The sequence below is a fragment of the Ilyonectria robusta genome (genome assembly GCF_021365365.1).
Source record: "Ilyonectria robusta strain PMI_751 chromosome Unknown BGZ61scaffold_42, whole genome shotgun sequence".
Lineage (NCBI taxonomy): Eukaryota > Fungi > Ascomycota > Sordariomycetes > Hypocreales > Nectriaceae > Ilyonectria > Ilyonectria robusta.
The window spans coordinates 303,197-317,904 of NW_025764476.1; the positions used below are offsets into that span (position 1 = coordinate 303,197).

At 41.3% G+C, this 14,708-nt stretch overlaps 4 protein-coding genes across 4 annotated transcripts; 3 read left to right on the top strand and 1 right to left on the bottom strand.

The window, feature by feature from the left end:
• Positions 1–363: 363 nt before the first annotated feature.
• On the top strand, positions 364–2,211 carry BGZ61DRAFT_567277 (glycoside hydrolase family 79 protein; the record flags this gene model as incomplete). Its single annotated transcript, XM_046255963.1, has 7 exons — positions 364–488; positions 564–680; positions 730–866; positions 929–1,032; positions 1,085–1,088; positions 1,144–1,575; positions 1,634–2,211. 7 exons carry the CDS (start codon positions 364–366, stop codon positions 2,209–2,211), a joined length of 1,497 nt encoding a protein of 498 aa, XP_046095581.1.
• A 2,005-nt stretch (positions 2,212–4,216) lies between these two features.
• BGZ61DRAFT_306569 (uncharacterized protein) lies at positions 4,217–4,582 on the top strand (the record flags this gene model as incomplete). The annotated part of the gene is made up of 2 exons (XM_046238743.1): positions 4,217–4,410; positions 4,468–4,582. Coding segments are annotated over 2 exons (309 nt in total), but the record flags the coding sequence as incomplete, so codon positions are not given.
• A 426-nt stretch (positions 4,583–5,008) lies between these two features.
• Positions 5,009–7,091, bottom strand: BGZ61DRAFT_499916 (uncharacterized protein; the record flags this gene model as incomplete). The annotated part of the gene is made up of 3 exons (XM_046251466.1): positions 5,009–5,081; positions 5,614–6,967; positions 6,998–7,091. The coding sequence occupies 3 exons, from the start codon at positions 7,089–7,091 to the stop codon at positions 5,009–5,011; spliced, it is 1,521 nt and encodes a 506-aa protein (XP_046095583.1).
• Positions 7,092–7,887: 796 nt separating this feature from the next.
• Positions 7,888–9,660, top strand: BGZ61DRAFT_486062 (glycoside hydrolase superfamily; the record flags this gene model as incomplete). Its single annotated transcript, XM_046249800.1, has 2 exons — positions 7,888–8,203; positions 8,267–9,660. 2 exons carry the CDS (start codon positions 7,888–7,890, stop codon positions 9,658–9,660), a joined length of 1,710 nt encoding a protein of 569 aa, XP_046095584.1.
• Between the last annotated feature and the right edge of the window lie 5,048 nt (positions 9,661–14,708).

A 14,708-nucleotide genomic window follows, 5' to 3' on the forward strand; every position in this document is an offset into this window, starting at 1 on the left:
TCCGGATTTCTCTCCCTTCTCCGCATCGATCCCCTTCCCATCCATAGGGTGCACATCTTGCACGGCACTATCATTTCCCAGGTGGGGGTTACATCGCCCAATACAGGAAAGTCTGAACTGTAACCCGCATCATCATCGGGTTATCCACCAATATACCCAGATTTCCCCGCAAGGAACACGACACAGGAGCTCTATTCTTCCTGGAATTAGGGCTCTCTCGCTCTGGTAGTGTACCAGCCTTTTGATTACACTGGTACTATCGAAATATATAACACAGACGTCGAAGCTATGCTCCTGTGGTTAACCAGAGGCCGTCGTTGAAGATATTCACACTAGGCCCTATCTTTTGTACATTTGGTCGACATGCTAACTTTCTTGGCCTTTCTTCCCCTTGCTGGGCTGTGCTCAGCCCAGGCCATATCTTTCTGTGTGGCAAGCAGCCCAGTTCCTCAGGCAGCTCCTATCGATCCCTCCCCAGTCGGCTTCTCGTACGTTAGTTGATTAGCTGAGTTCTGAGGGCGTTGGCCTGTTATCCTGGAAAAAAATGCTAACTCTATATTGAGGTACGACTTTGGATTTGATGAATGGTGGTTCAACGTTAGCAATACGCGCGCCTGTCATGCCACTCTGAAGAGTCTGACTGGACAATGGCCAGTCGTCCGTCTTGCCGGTGGGATGGAGTATGTCAAATGCAACCCTCCAAAATAATGACCTGCTGATTCGTCGTAGCGACACTGCCGTGTTCGACCCTAATCTTCCCGTCACGAGAATGGACGCGAATATCACAGGGCTAGCTGATGCGTTATATTATGGACCTCGCTACTTCACGGAAGTTCTGGCCAAATACCCAGGTCCGATTATCTTTGGTAAGAAACTGTTGAGTTTGTAACTATTGCGTCTCTCTGTCTAATCTGGCTGGGCCATCAAGGTCTCAATCGAGGAGCGGATAATATAACCAACACCATTATCGCGGCCAAATACATGAAAAAACTCTTGCCCAACTTGATTGCGACAGAAATAGGCAACGAACCAGTACGTCTGAAAGGGCATCCTCTATTATCCTCTACTCAACTAATCTTAACAGGACAGTAAGAATGCCGAAGAACCACATTGATCTTTCATTCCAGTAACATTCCAAACCAGTCTATGCCGCCACCGGCGCCCATTATGGCAGCTCCGAGTCTGCTCCCCAGCTGATTGTCGTCAATGCTGGAGGCGTCAATGCCTGGACGCCAGCTAAAGAAGCTATGTCTGCAGTGCAGTGGCAGTTAGCGATTGGAGAAGCTCTGCAAGAACCACATATTATCCAGATTGGAGGCTACGTCGCTCCCATATGGTACACTAATGCAACCTACCTCCTATCCCAAGAAACGCCAGAAGCTTTCAAGTACATTAAGTCTTTCTCGCATCACTTTTACCCGCAATCGGTATACCCCCTGTCCATTTCTGGAGCGCCCAACTTGACGGAACTGATGAGCCACGCAAATATTTCGGCGAATGTGGCAGAATTTGCGATCGATAGGGTTTCAACAGATGAGCATGGTATGGCGTACATCTTTGGTGAAACAAACACAGGTAAGCAATCACCGTACCAACTCCGATCCTTGAACGTCCAGCTGCTTATTTTTCACAGTTTCCGGAGGCGGATCCCCCATAATATCTCCAACGTTTGGGTCCAGCCTCTACATCCTCGACTACGTGCTTCGCGCCGCAAGCAGCAAGATTGTGCGACTAAACTTCCACTTCCAGTCCTATGGTACTTCGTACTACATTTGGTGGGACAAGGCTGGCGTTCGCTCTCCATACTATGGTGGATATGTTGCGGCCGAAGTTTTGGCTGGCCAGTCATACATCGCTGCCTTGGACGATGGGACCACCAACTATGCCGGTTATGAGGTTTATTCAAAATCCAAGAGACTATCAAAGGTGGTTCTCATTAACACCGACTACTTCGATGGTAACGGAACCCGTTCATCTAAAGAGTTTACTCTCACTGGGCTGGCCGCAAAGTCAGTATCAGCCAAGCGACTCACCGCGACTAGTGCGATGTCCCGTCAAGATTTTGGAGATGCACCGACATATGGAGGGAGATCCTTCTCTGACCTTGGTTGCCATCTTAGCGGAAAGGAGGTGATAGAAGAAGTACCACTCAAAGGTGGCAAGGCAAAACTCACCGTATTTGCTTCGGAGGCAATTGTCGTTACTTTGTGAAGGTCGAACTTGCTGTTCAACTGCCATTCTCATTGGGTCGAACTCTTCTGTTCAATTCAAAAAGATGTTCTTCTAGAAATCGAACAAAGAGACGGATTTTGAGCGCTCGATTCGTAGTTTAGGAGTTCAGCAATGGATCAAGAGTGCCTTACGTTTTATCTTTGAGAGTTAAGTCATGAATTCTTATTTGCTGTACAATGTCTTTCTATACAGTTCTTGATATGCATACTGTCCCGGGTGGACAACATGTGGGTTGGCATTCGGACAATGCGTCAACAAAAGCTACCTTCCCTTTGGAACTATAAAGATCACCAAGGCCGGGCGGTATGGTTGTGGTATGAGATTGCGAAGAAATGTAAGGACGATGCCTCGATAGAAGGTTAGAATCCTATCAACGAGCGATGTGGCTCCATGCACTATCACCTCCCGGCCTTTTACGTTCGTCCAGAAAAGACAATCCAGGGAATCAACGGGAAGCAAACCCTCTTTCTTGATGACAGTAACTTCATCCTGGAGCAGAAGTTTTTCAAGCCTTTTGTATCTGGTCCATCTAAGCTTCCTAACTGGATCTACCTACTGCATCCATGAATACTCGACCACGGGCTTACCGTATGGAGAACCATTAATAAATATCCAAAATTGAGTCTAATTTTCTCCGAAAGACAGAATTCATGCACAAGGACAACGTTCCTCTGTAGAATGGCGAGGTAATCTGTAGGATATACCCATGCCACCAGACTAATGGCCTCATCGAACATGTGCTACAGTTCGGACCAGTACATGCGGACCCGGATCTCTCCTTCGACTATGTGGCTATTAATACTCGAAAATACAATCTCGTCGGTGAGCAAATGAAGGTATATGATACGCGTGAGGTCTCGTGGAGTATTTGGTTGTAAAAAGATATCGGCCTTTAGGGAATGGTCTGAATTGATTCGAAATGTAAGTAAAATAAAACAATCGAGCCACTCCTCGAAAAGAAGGAAATGAATCTACTAGCTTGACGATTGGGGAACTCACCCTTTCCGCCGAATCATTCAAGGCGATGGGCCCCTGGGTCGAGTTGGATAAACAAGGTGTCTCCAGGGGCGAAGAACACATACAAGTAAACCGTTTCGTGTGGTATGATGACGTCAACTAATTAATCTTTTAGATTCGAGAAATTGGGGTGTCAAGCGACACGTCATGAGATCTCTGGTGTAGCTATTTGTCAGAGTCGCTCCAACTGGAGTTCGCCAAGTCACTACTCTCTTCACCCACCTGACGGCCATTCTGCAGAAGCTTTTAGATCGAATCGGGGGTCTTTAGCGTGAATATCGGTGTCCTAGCACCGGATGAGAGAGCACTCCGCTCCTCCTGCCCAGGATCTGCGGGTTATGCTGGGGTCACCTACTCCGCACAACTCCCGTTAATAAAAAGTGAATCTGCTGCCAGTGGATCTGAACACCGCCACTTGATGCGGGGTTGAGATGGGATGATTGGCCGATTCCCGAGCCCAGACAGTACTGTAGACCGATTGATCCTAGGGTGCGGGACTGTGACATCGCCAGAAACTGTCGGCAAACCGTTCCCTTGTTGGCTAATACAAGCTGCTATTCCTTGTCAATATACAGGATGATAAAGGCGGGGGGAACCCTGGGAAAGCGGAGAATGCCCAAAAAACACGCGGGTGTGAGTCATGCAAGGAAGGTTTCTGTCATACACGCGCGGAGGCAAGCATGTGGCTGCGTCAGAATGGCTTCATCAGTCCAGAAGTTCTTGGATTACATCCTCGTCCACACTGTCGTTGGCCCCCCCCGTGGCACTTTCCAAAGCCAGATTCCTGGTTACGGCGAAGCCAAAGGAACATTGGCGGCTGCAACGACTGCCACGATAGCTACTGAGACTGGACACAATACAACTATTTCTCAGTCTTTCTACAGCTACAACATCACGAGTCATGATTACACCCTTTGCAGCAGACGGCATACAAGATATTACTGGCATGGTTTAGCGTGACAGCACCGTCACTGTGTCGTTTCTGGCTGCTGGTAGAGCGGCGAAGTGTCCTTTATACGCCTCATATCGTGTTCTTACTGGCGACAGAGCTTGCGTGGCTGGACCATACCCTCAGGACTTTATCCAGAACGGCTCTTTCGCTGTGGATCACTTCTCTTCTGTTGGTGCCAAGGTCGCTAAGGATTTTATATGTTCATTAATGTCGTAAAATATCTTTTGAACGAGATTGGTAACTTATTTCCCGAAATCTAACCAGAGCCAGCCCAGGAGGCTGACAAAGGTAATGTTATGGGAAGGGAGCTTTGAGATCTCGACCTCCTTGTACTGGACTCCCGAACTTCCCACTACATTTGAAAATATGCATGGATACGCTGCAGGGAAATCTCTTTACTCTCTGCCAACAATGGTCTGGTATGGAGCCCCAATTGCAACAACAATTTTATCACCAATGCGCCAGATGAAGGGTAAGGTTTCCTTGCAGACTATCGGGCAACACTGAGCTGCCTGCACTCGACATACTGCGAAACGTTGGCCAAATGACCCAATGAGCACCTGGGGATGTGATTCTCGGGACAAATTGGCTACAATCTTCCCGTTAACATAGTATGTTCCCCTCCTTTATCCAAGGGGGTGTCTCATCTTAGCACTCTAATTAGTAGTATTGGTGGAAACGCTGGCGAAACCAATATTTAGCTAGAAATTATCCCTATCGTTAACAGCCCGGAAGCTGAGCTTTTGGGATTTGTTCAGAAGCCCATCCTCCTTTATCTACAATCACTGTGCTGATAGATGCAGATGACTACTCGCTGCACAGAAACCCGTTCCATTCACCAAAACTCTCCCCGAACTCCTGAATAAGACAAAGAAGCATACTGCGCAGGAAACAACCAGCTGGTCATCCACGTATTGTTATTCACGTACTATTACCCATTCTAGTGCAAGTAGCAATACTCATATAAGCATGAAGGTGCTGTTGGTAACTAACTTTATAGTCGCCGGGTTTCATTTCGTTTGCGTATTCGGCTACAGTCGATCACAATTGACGCCGGCCTGCTTGGGCGAACGGATATATAGAGGCACTCAATTTCATATCTAGAAATCAGTTCTATCTACAGTCTGGGACCCCCAAATGCGATGTTGCATTCTGGAATAAGCAAAGTGGTCAGTGTAGTTCTCTACCGATACGATTACCTTCAAATTGAAGCAGGCGATGGTATCACATGGCATGCTCGCCGCGGATGGCCCAGGCTACAAGCCCTTGGTTATACAGCAAGTATATGTATATATATTTCTCAGTTCAAGCAACTTGGGGCTACACTATTCCCAAAATATACCTGCAGTAGGTTCTCCGGATCCCAGTCAACTTTATCATCGGTATCGACAGGTAAACCCAGATTGATATACTCTGGAAGCTTGTCGTCTATTAGCTGGTGGTATTCCAACAGAAACCTTACCATCCACTTGTCGAATCTGTACATATGGCAATCCGCGTCTCGTAAGCAGGCTGCTTGAAAAACCGTGAGCCTTCTGACTATCAGCTCTAAGGAAGGCCAGTACTGTCTCAGCTCCTTTAAAGCCTGGAAGTTCGATACCAGATGGGCTTTGGCGGCAATGGTTTCATCTTCCTTCCCAAACATGACTGTATGCAACAAGACGGATGACGATATGACAGCGGAGTGGCCGACTCCGGGGTACATGAGGGGGCAATCTCCCCGTTCTCTGGCTGTACTTAACAAGATGCTCTGTGCAGTGGCGTATTGCTTGCAGCGCTCGGCGAATTCCTTCTCTCTTGTCGTGGCCACGCGATTGACATCGAGATACTGGTAGTAAAGGAGGGTGGCGTAGTGATTGAAGCCCATGTGAAGTGCCATAAAAACACCGCCTAGTCCCTTAGCGCGGTAGTTATCAAGGTTCGTCTCGTTGTATCTCACGTACGCCGGAAGATTGTCTTCCCAGGCAGCCAACATTTCCATGAGGGAGAGAACGGCATCTTCTGCAGCGGCATCTTCAATATCGTGATGGGCCACCTTCCAGTTCAGATCTTGGATCGGCCCAAAATTCTCGACTAGGGTAATCATATGGGCCCAAAGCCCGGGCTCGTAGCGCGTGTATACTGTCGTTTCGCCCGCGTCGAGTCTGTGAAAGATATACTCGTCCATGGGCAACTCGACGGTCCTATTGAAGCTATCCATCTTTCGAGGGATGCCGTTGCCAGCCGAGCACCAGTGGTCACACATAAACAATGTCCACCATACGCGCCGCTTCAGCTCTTGGACGGCGACTGTATCTGTGCTATCAAGAACGTCGAGGTGCAGAATTTCGGCCATTCGGATGGCAATACCGAAGTACAATGCTTCTGACGACGCCCGGAGCAGGGCGGCCGAAAGATTGGCGATCAAGATGCATGCCTGGACGTTTTCTACGCAGACGTTTTCGAGATCGAGGTGCAGATGCCTCTTAGCGTCTTCGAAGAAGCCCGGGGCCAGCGATGACACGTCAGGGTCGGGATGGAAGAGCGAGCCGAAGCTGAGCAGAGCCTGAAGGATGGCGGGCGGCAGTCTCTTCGCTCTGACAGCAGAGCGGAGCGTCGGCAGGTGGAAGATGCTGTGCGGGCGGTCATGGATACACCAGATGTAGTTCTCCACCAGCCGTCTCGTTAGATGATCCGAGAGGGCCGGTGAGCGCAGAGGCGGGATGAGCGGAGGAGTAGAGGGCGTCTCTGTCGGTTGCTGCGGCTTGTTTGGGCTTGGCTGGGGCCCTAGAGAACAGTCTATCTTGCTTCGCTTACATTGCGCGCAGGGCACCAAGCCTCTGGTGTGCTTTGGCAGCCAGCACTTGCGTTTGCTAGCACGACACTGCGTACAGGCCGTTGCAACCTTCATGGCATTCGGGATCAGCAGGAGCAGCAGCGAAAGCAGCCTAGCTAGCTTGTTGAACTAGCTGCATACGGTACTGCAGCTAGCCACCACCAGACGCAGAGACTCACAGGGTCTGATCTGGTCCAAGCAGTGTCGGAGAGACCGGTTGTAGGTAGTAAGCAACCTGGCTTTGCTAGGGGAGGATCCTCGAAGGATGGCGGGGCTTTATACTCCGAAACCCGCACATCTGACGACAACAGCGGGATAAACTAGTAGAGATTGGCTAGTTCCGGAGAACAAGACCCAGTGACCAGTTATGGTGCATTGCATCCCAGGAAGGGCTAAGGGTAACCCTCGGCAACTAGCTTGGGGTTAGCATAGAGCATTCTGAGATTAGGCTAATAGCCGGGGATAGGGGGTCACTGAGCGGGTCACCCCCCAGCAAAGGACGAATCAGTGAGGATCAAACCCGACCTACCGGGTCCCTATTGCGGAGATCGATCCGTCTGATACGAGGCTCTCAGTGTTCGGGACTGTACTGCTGCGTCTGTGTAGAACCGGCTCTGATCATGACCGAGAGAGCACCCAATGGTATTGTGTGGAAGCCGATGGGGATTACTATGCTTTTCGCGCATTGCTGGTGCGTAAAGAAGACTTGCGTGTACATCTAATAAACGCCCCGAGTGCCCACGCTAAAGGTATAAGAGATGGGCCGGTACCCTCGGGCGTCTTCTACATTTAGCGATGACGGCCTGCCCCCTTCCAACAGGCTCTTACGGTACAACGCCACAACAGCTTCCCCTCCCCGCATCAATCTGCGATGGCGCCACCATCCCCGAATTCGAGCTTTCTGAGGAAGCTAGATTCATCATGGCAGCTCGTCGTGGACGGAAGCCCGTACTTGATCCTTGGCGCTGAGCTACAGAACTCGTCCATGAGCTCGGCTCGATACATGGAGACCGTATGGCAAGAAATCGTGGACATGGGGGTGAACACGGTCTTAGGCGCCGTGGCATGGGAGGATGTCGAGACCGAAGAAGGTGTGTTCGACTTTGAGGAGTTCGACGCTGTTCTTGCCGGTGCCAGGAAGTACAATGTCCGACTGATAATTACATGGTTTGGGGCGTTTAAGAATGGTATTCAATGAGTTTTGGTCCGCGTATATTAGACCTGGGGAGTCCCTGCTAACTCTGTCCTAGGGATGTCCTGCTATACCCCGTCTTGGGTCAAGAAAGATGACACCCGGTTCCCCAGGATGCTACTTGGTAAAGGCGATCATCAGACGACATCCAACGTTATCTCGATATTCGAAAATACGTGTTCCGAAGCGGATGCGAAAGCCTTTGCTGCGTTCATGTCACATTTAAAGGAAGCGGATGCCCCAAGAACCGTGATTCTGGTTCAAGTGCAGAATGAAGTCGGGCTGCTTGGAGACTCTCGCGATCGTAGCAACAAAGCAACCGAATTGTTCAAGGCATCCGTCCCAGCCAAACTCGCCAACTTTATTTACAACGACTGGGAGTCCCTGCTGCCCGATCTCCAGAACAATGCAGCGATTTTCAAGACCAGATTTGAGAAGTTTTCCAAACAGAGCCAGTTTGGATCGTGGGATGAAATGTTCGGAGAGAGTGTATATACGGATGAGCTCTTCATGGCCTACCACTACTCACTCTTCGTCGAGAAGGTAGCAGCTGCAGGACGAAAAGCGTACGATATCCCGCTTTTCACCAACACGTGGTTGCCAAAGCCAGGAACCGCCGTCGGTGGGAATGTGGCCGCTGGTGGGAGCCTACCTGGTGAATATCCATCGGGAGGGCCTGTGAGCAATGTGATGGACGTATGGCAGAAGTTCTGCCCTACACTGGATTTTCTTTCACCTGATATCTACACATCCGACTACTCAGCCACTTGTGAGATTTATTTACATCGCCAACAAGCGCTATTCATTCCAGAACAACGGCGTGACGAGTATGGCGCTCGTCGAGTCTGGCAAGCAGTGGGCAAATTCAACGCCCTCGGCGCAAGTCCGTTTGGTGTTGACACATTGAAGGCGAAGCATTGCGCTTACACGAGACACTACAGACTTCTACGGTCCGTATCTCGGATTATTTTGAAAGCGCAAGCAAAGCCCGACACCATTCTTGGGTTCTTTTTCGACGAAATAGAGTCCTCGGGGACAGATCCAACTCCTCCAATAGTGAAGCGATTTACCAACTACGACCTGACAATCAGCCGTGCGTTTGTGTTGGGAAAGCCTGGCCCTGGCTACGGCATTGTCATCGAGTTAGAACCCGAAAAGTTTCTCCTCGTTGGTTGTGGGTTCAAGGTGGAGTGGAAAAGTGTATCACCGACGTCACTGTACACGGGGATTGTGAGATTCCTAGAAAAAAGTGTCGTCAACGAGGCCGATGGCACCCTGCGCACTGAGCGGAAACTGAACGGGGACGAAACGCGAAGTGGAATGTGGGCGAACATGCCAGATGCCGTCCCAGACTGTGGTGATACTGTTATACCTATATGCATACCGGCCCGCACGATGATTGCAGAGGCAACTGTATACTCATTAGACAAGAAATGTGATAGGATCATATAGATGGCGAAATAGAAACGGGCACTCAGTGTTTATAAAGAGCGAGTATTAAACTTCTAATATTTTAATTGTAATATACTACTATTTAATACTGTGTCGGGGCTGAGGGCCTCACAAGCCAGAGGCGGAACCTTTTAATTGGTCAGTTAGTCAAGCTGCTGATCTTGGTTAGCTATTGAAAGGGGGTCTTGTGGCTGCTGGAGATAAAAGGCAGAGACCGCCCAGACTTAGATAGAATACCAACTACTTTCTTGCTCATCCATTTTTGAGCTTCTGGAATCGTTTTGATATTATTATGATGAGAATTGTTTGATCAATTGGAATATCTGGTTTCTTTTTTAGCCAGCTGCCTAGATGCACTTCTGGCTCTCATTTTATCGGTTTTGTTCTGCTGGTCTTGTCTGACCCCGCTCCGCCTCGCATCCCGCCTACCTTACGGCATCGTCACCTTGGGTGGTGGTGTTTCTCTTGTCCCCTTGCCCAACTTAATACTGGTCTTTTTTAAACAATTAGCACCGCCAGCTTTTAATAGTAGAGAATTTATTATAAATTAATTATAATAAGTTATATTTATAACGTATGTGATAAGCAAGTCGGACGCACAAGTGAGTCGGACAGTATAAAATACACCTTGAAGTGCGATTTTAGAAAGATTCTTAAAAATTTAAGCTAAGCTTAAAATAACTAAAAACTTTAACTTAGGTTAATAAAATAAGTTTCTATCTAAAAAGATTTTCTAGAATTTTAAATATGTTTTTAAAAATAGTTATTAAGAAAAAGCTTATTTACACTGTATTTTTTTTTAAACTTTTAGTTAAATAGTTTTTTAAGAATCTAGAAAATAAATACTGAGTCGGGGCTTTCCGGTCTTTGGGGATAAAGGTCATTTGATTGGATGCTTGCAGCCACTAGGGCTAGGATTGGTGGGTTCCTTCAACAGGAAATGCTGTATCGGGTAGGACCGGTAGCCAGACCTACTGGGGCTATAAATTGGGAAGGTCTCGGACAGGACCTTCCAGACAACACAAGCATCATCCTTCTAGCATCTCATCATTTTTCTCAATTGACAGTCTTTTGACCTATTCTTTGGGGACCTATTGAAGGTCTATTTGATCAAACGGTATCAGCTGAAAAGGCTACCTATTTTGCCCGGCTGTCCGATTTATCCGGACCCCAAACCTGACCCTATCTGACCTTTCCGACACAATACTATTACGGTTATTACAGCTCTGCCTTTGGGTGGTTGTGTGTTCTTAGTGTCCTCTGCTCACTCCCTCACTCAATACTATTTTATAATTTTTTCTCTAATTTATTTAAAAATGCCTTTTTTAGACCTTAATAAATTTTATAGCTAGTTTAAATAAATTCAAGTTTACTTATTTTAGCTGTATAGTATGCTGTCTGACTTACTTATTTATCTAACTTGCTTATTATATATGTTATTTTATTTCTAACTTTAACTTTATAATAGATCTAATATAGTTAATTTAATCGTTGCAATATTGTTTAAATTGATAATTATTCTAATTGATCCCGGTTATTTAAATTAGCTGGATAAGAGGCCTTTTAGTCCCTTGTTATTATAACTAAAGACTGGATATTAATTTACTAAAGGTTTTCTTATATAGAGTCTCTCTCTAATACACCCCCCTAGCTTGAAGCTATTTAGGTTAAAGCTGTAGTTTTTATATCTCTAGATTATCTTCTATTAGGTCTTTTAATTTTCTTTATCCTAGCCAATCTGTAATATCTATTAGGCCTAGCTATTTAACTGAATATTAAAATACCAGGCCTACTAGAACCTTAATAAGACTATTAGTAATTATTTTTTCAGTATTAATATAATTTACTGTAATTCTATTTTTCTAGGCTTTCTGCCTTAGCTAATAATTGTGAATATTAATATAATATAGCTTAGTTTATAGCTAGTTAATATCTTAATATATTAGATAGATTATCTAAAGGTTGTTATATTAAATATAGATTTATTTCTCTTTTAGCTAGATTTCTAGCTTCTTAACTAGCTGGGAAATAAATATAGCCTTACTAGCTACTTAAGATAGAGCTAGAAGCTTAGCTTTAGTTGTAGATATAGTAATTATAGCCTGCTTATTAGCTCTTTATCTAATTATTCCTTTAAATAGTCTTATAATATAGGCTTAAAAGCTTTTTATAATAAGAATACTAAGCCTTATAGCTAACACTCTATTATATATTTATATCCAGTATAAAAAGGGGTTAGCTCTACCTTATCTTAGTATACTAAAATGCTAACTTAGATATATAGCCCTCTATAAAACCTAACTATACAGCCTATCTTAATAAGCTTAGAGCTAGCTTTTAGAGTTTTACTATAGTATTTATATAATTTCAGCCTGCTAACTAGAAACTAAAATAAGATAAGCTTTAATTTCTATTTTAATTAACTACTACCTTATTCTTATCTAGCTATTTTATATCTCTTTATTAACCTTATTATAATTTTAAAGCTTCTTTTTTAATTACTTAAAATTAAAATAGTATTAAAAGGTAAGTAAGCTACTCCTATTATAGTAGGGTTTTCTAAGTTAGTAGTAAATAATTAATACCCTTAAGTACTCTAAGTAATAGTAATATACCTACTATTAAAGAATTAATAGGAGAATTTATTCTAATTTATTTTTAGCTATTATAACTTAAGGTAAAACCCTAATTATACTAACTAATTCTATTTCTATTAAGAATTAATATACTGCTATAATTACTTATATTATCTAGCTAGAGGCTCTAGAGAAGCTTAGAGCCTAAGAAGTAAGTTATATAATAACTTATAGGGGAACCTCTATTTAAAATCTATATATAATATACTGCAATTTAACTAGATTTATATTAAGTAGTAAAGAAAAATTAAGATTTAAAATATTACTTAATTAATTCTTCTAATTATTTTAAAAAAGAGATAACTAGTTAAGTAACTTATAATATACTTTTACTAGAGTATATACTGTATTAATAAGACTATAAGAAGATTCTTTTTATTTAGATAATATAGAGTAAGATAGAAGGTTAAGATAGAATAGTTTTCTTAAAGAAAAACCTATAGAAACCTACTAAGATATAGCTAAAAGCTAGATAATATTTAAAATTAAACTTTTTTTTTATTAAAGACTTACTAATTAGAAGCTAATATTAATATACTAGCTAGAATAAGCCTATTAATATAATTACTAATTTCTTAGAAATTTACTAATATCTTAACTCTCTAGAGAAATACTTTTTAAAAGCCTATAAAAATAAAGAATATTATTCTTTTTTATTAAATTATAATATAGCTTATAAAACTATATAACTATATAATATCCTAAAATCCTAAAATATAAGAAGAGATTATTACTCTAGCTACCTACTTTTAGAATTTTATATAAATAAGTAAAAATAAAAAAATAGTAACTTAAAATTAAAAGAGATTTTTAAGAAATATAAAAATAATAAATTAAAATTTAATAAAAATAGAGTAATATTTAAAATAGGTATAGAATACTAATCTTTTAGTTTTAAGAAAGGCAACTTAAAGGAATTAATAGCTAAATACTTATATATTTTAACTATAGTAATACTAAATATTTAAAAGATAGATATATATAGCTTTTAAAGTATAAAAAGTTAATTTAGAAAATAGCTAGAAGCTAGTATAGAAACTCTATAATAGCTAATATACTAACTATTTAAGTTAAATTTTACTTTAAGGCTTTTATTATACTTTATAGCTAAAAACTCACTAAAATATATATATATCTAAACTTTTATATTAAAGCTAACTTATTAGTAAAAAATTCGCAATTAGCTAAAATTTAAAATCTATTATAATATACTGCCTCTAACTTATAGTTATAAATAAAATAACTCTTAAAATATACTATAACTAGCTAATACTTTTATAATATAAAATTACTAAGATTATATATAATTCTTTATTTAGATTTATATTAATATTAATAGAAACCTAAATATAAAGGGAATTCCAATTCTTTTATCTATAATTATACTAATAAATTAATATAATATATTTAATAAGTAAGTAAGCTAAATAAGTAAATAAGCTAAAAATCCCTTAACCTATATTATCTCTATTTAATTAATTAATTCTTAACTACCTAGCATATTACAGTCTAATTATAAGGCTAGAATACTTCTTACCCTTTAGGCTTTTTAAAATAACCCAAATCTATATATCCAATGTACTGCAGAGATATATACAGTTAATTGTTATACTCTAGGTTGCTAGTAAAAGAATATCCAGTCTCAATATAATACTATCTAGAAATTATATCAGCTATTTAATTTAAAGAAATAGATTCTTATTTACTTTATTCTTAACCTAGATTTATAAGAATTTCCCCCCCAACTATATAATATTAAAGATATAGCTAATTAATTACTTACTAACTATAATATACTACTAGTTAGTATATATTAGGCTTATAATTTCATTAAGTAGTATATAAACCTTAAAATATATTTCTTTTATAAATATAACTATTAAAAAGCTAAATATAAAGACCTAATTATTATCTATAATTAATTTCAGCTTATAGTAAATATAATTATAAAGTATAATATTTAATTAAATAATATTTATAATTTTAATAAAACTAGCTTTTTTATAGATATAATTATAAGTAGAATAATTATTATAAATATAAAAAGATATTTAAAGTTAAAATTAATATAGCCTAAAAACTAAAAATAAATTATAGTTATTAAAATAATTAATATAGAAAGCTGGATAATCTACTTATTTATTATTAGTATAGGCTAATATTATCTTATTAATTAATATTAAAAAAGTAACCTCCTAAGTAATTAAATTATTATAATAACTTAAAATAGCTAGATTAATAATAAGATTAATCTTAAATAGCTTAAGTACTTTAATTAATATATAACTAATTAATTAATTAATTTCTATTATCTCTTAATTTTAAATAGCTATAAAAATTACTATTCTATTAAATTTAAAAGATATTATAAGAAAAAGAAGATTATCTGGCTTTATATACTATCTTTTTCTC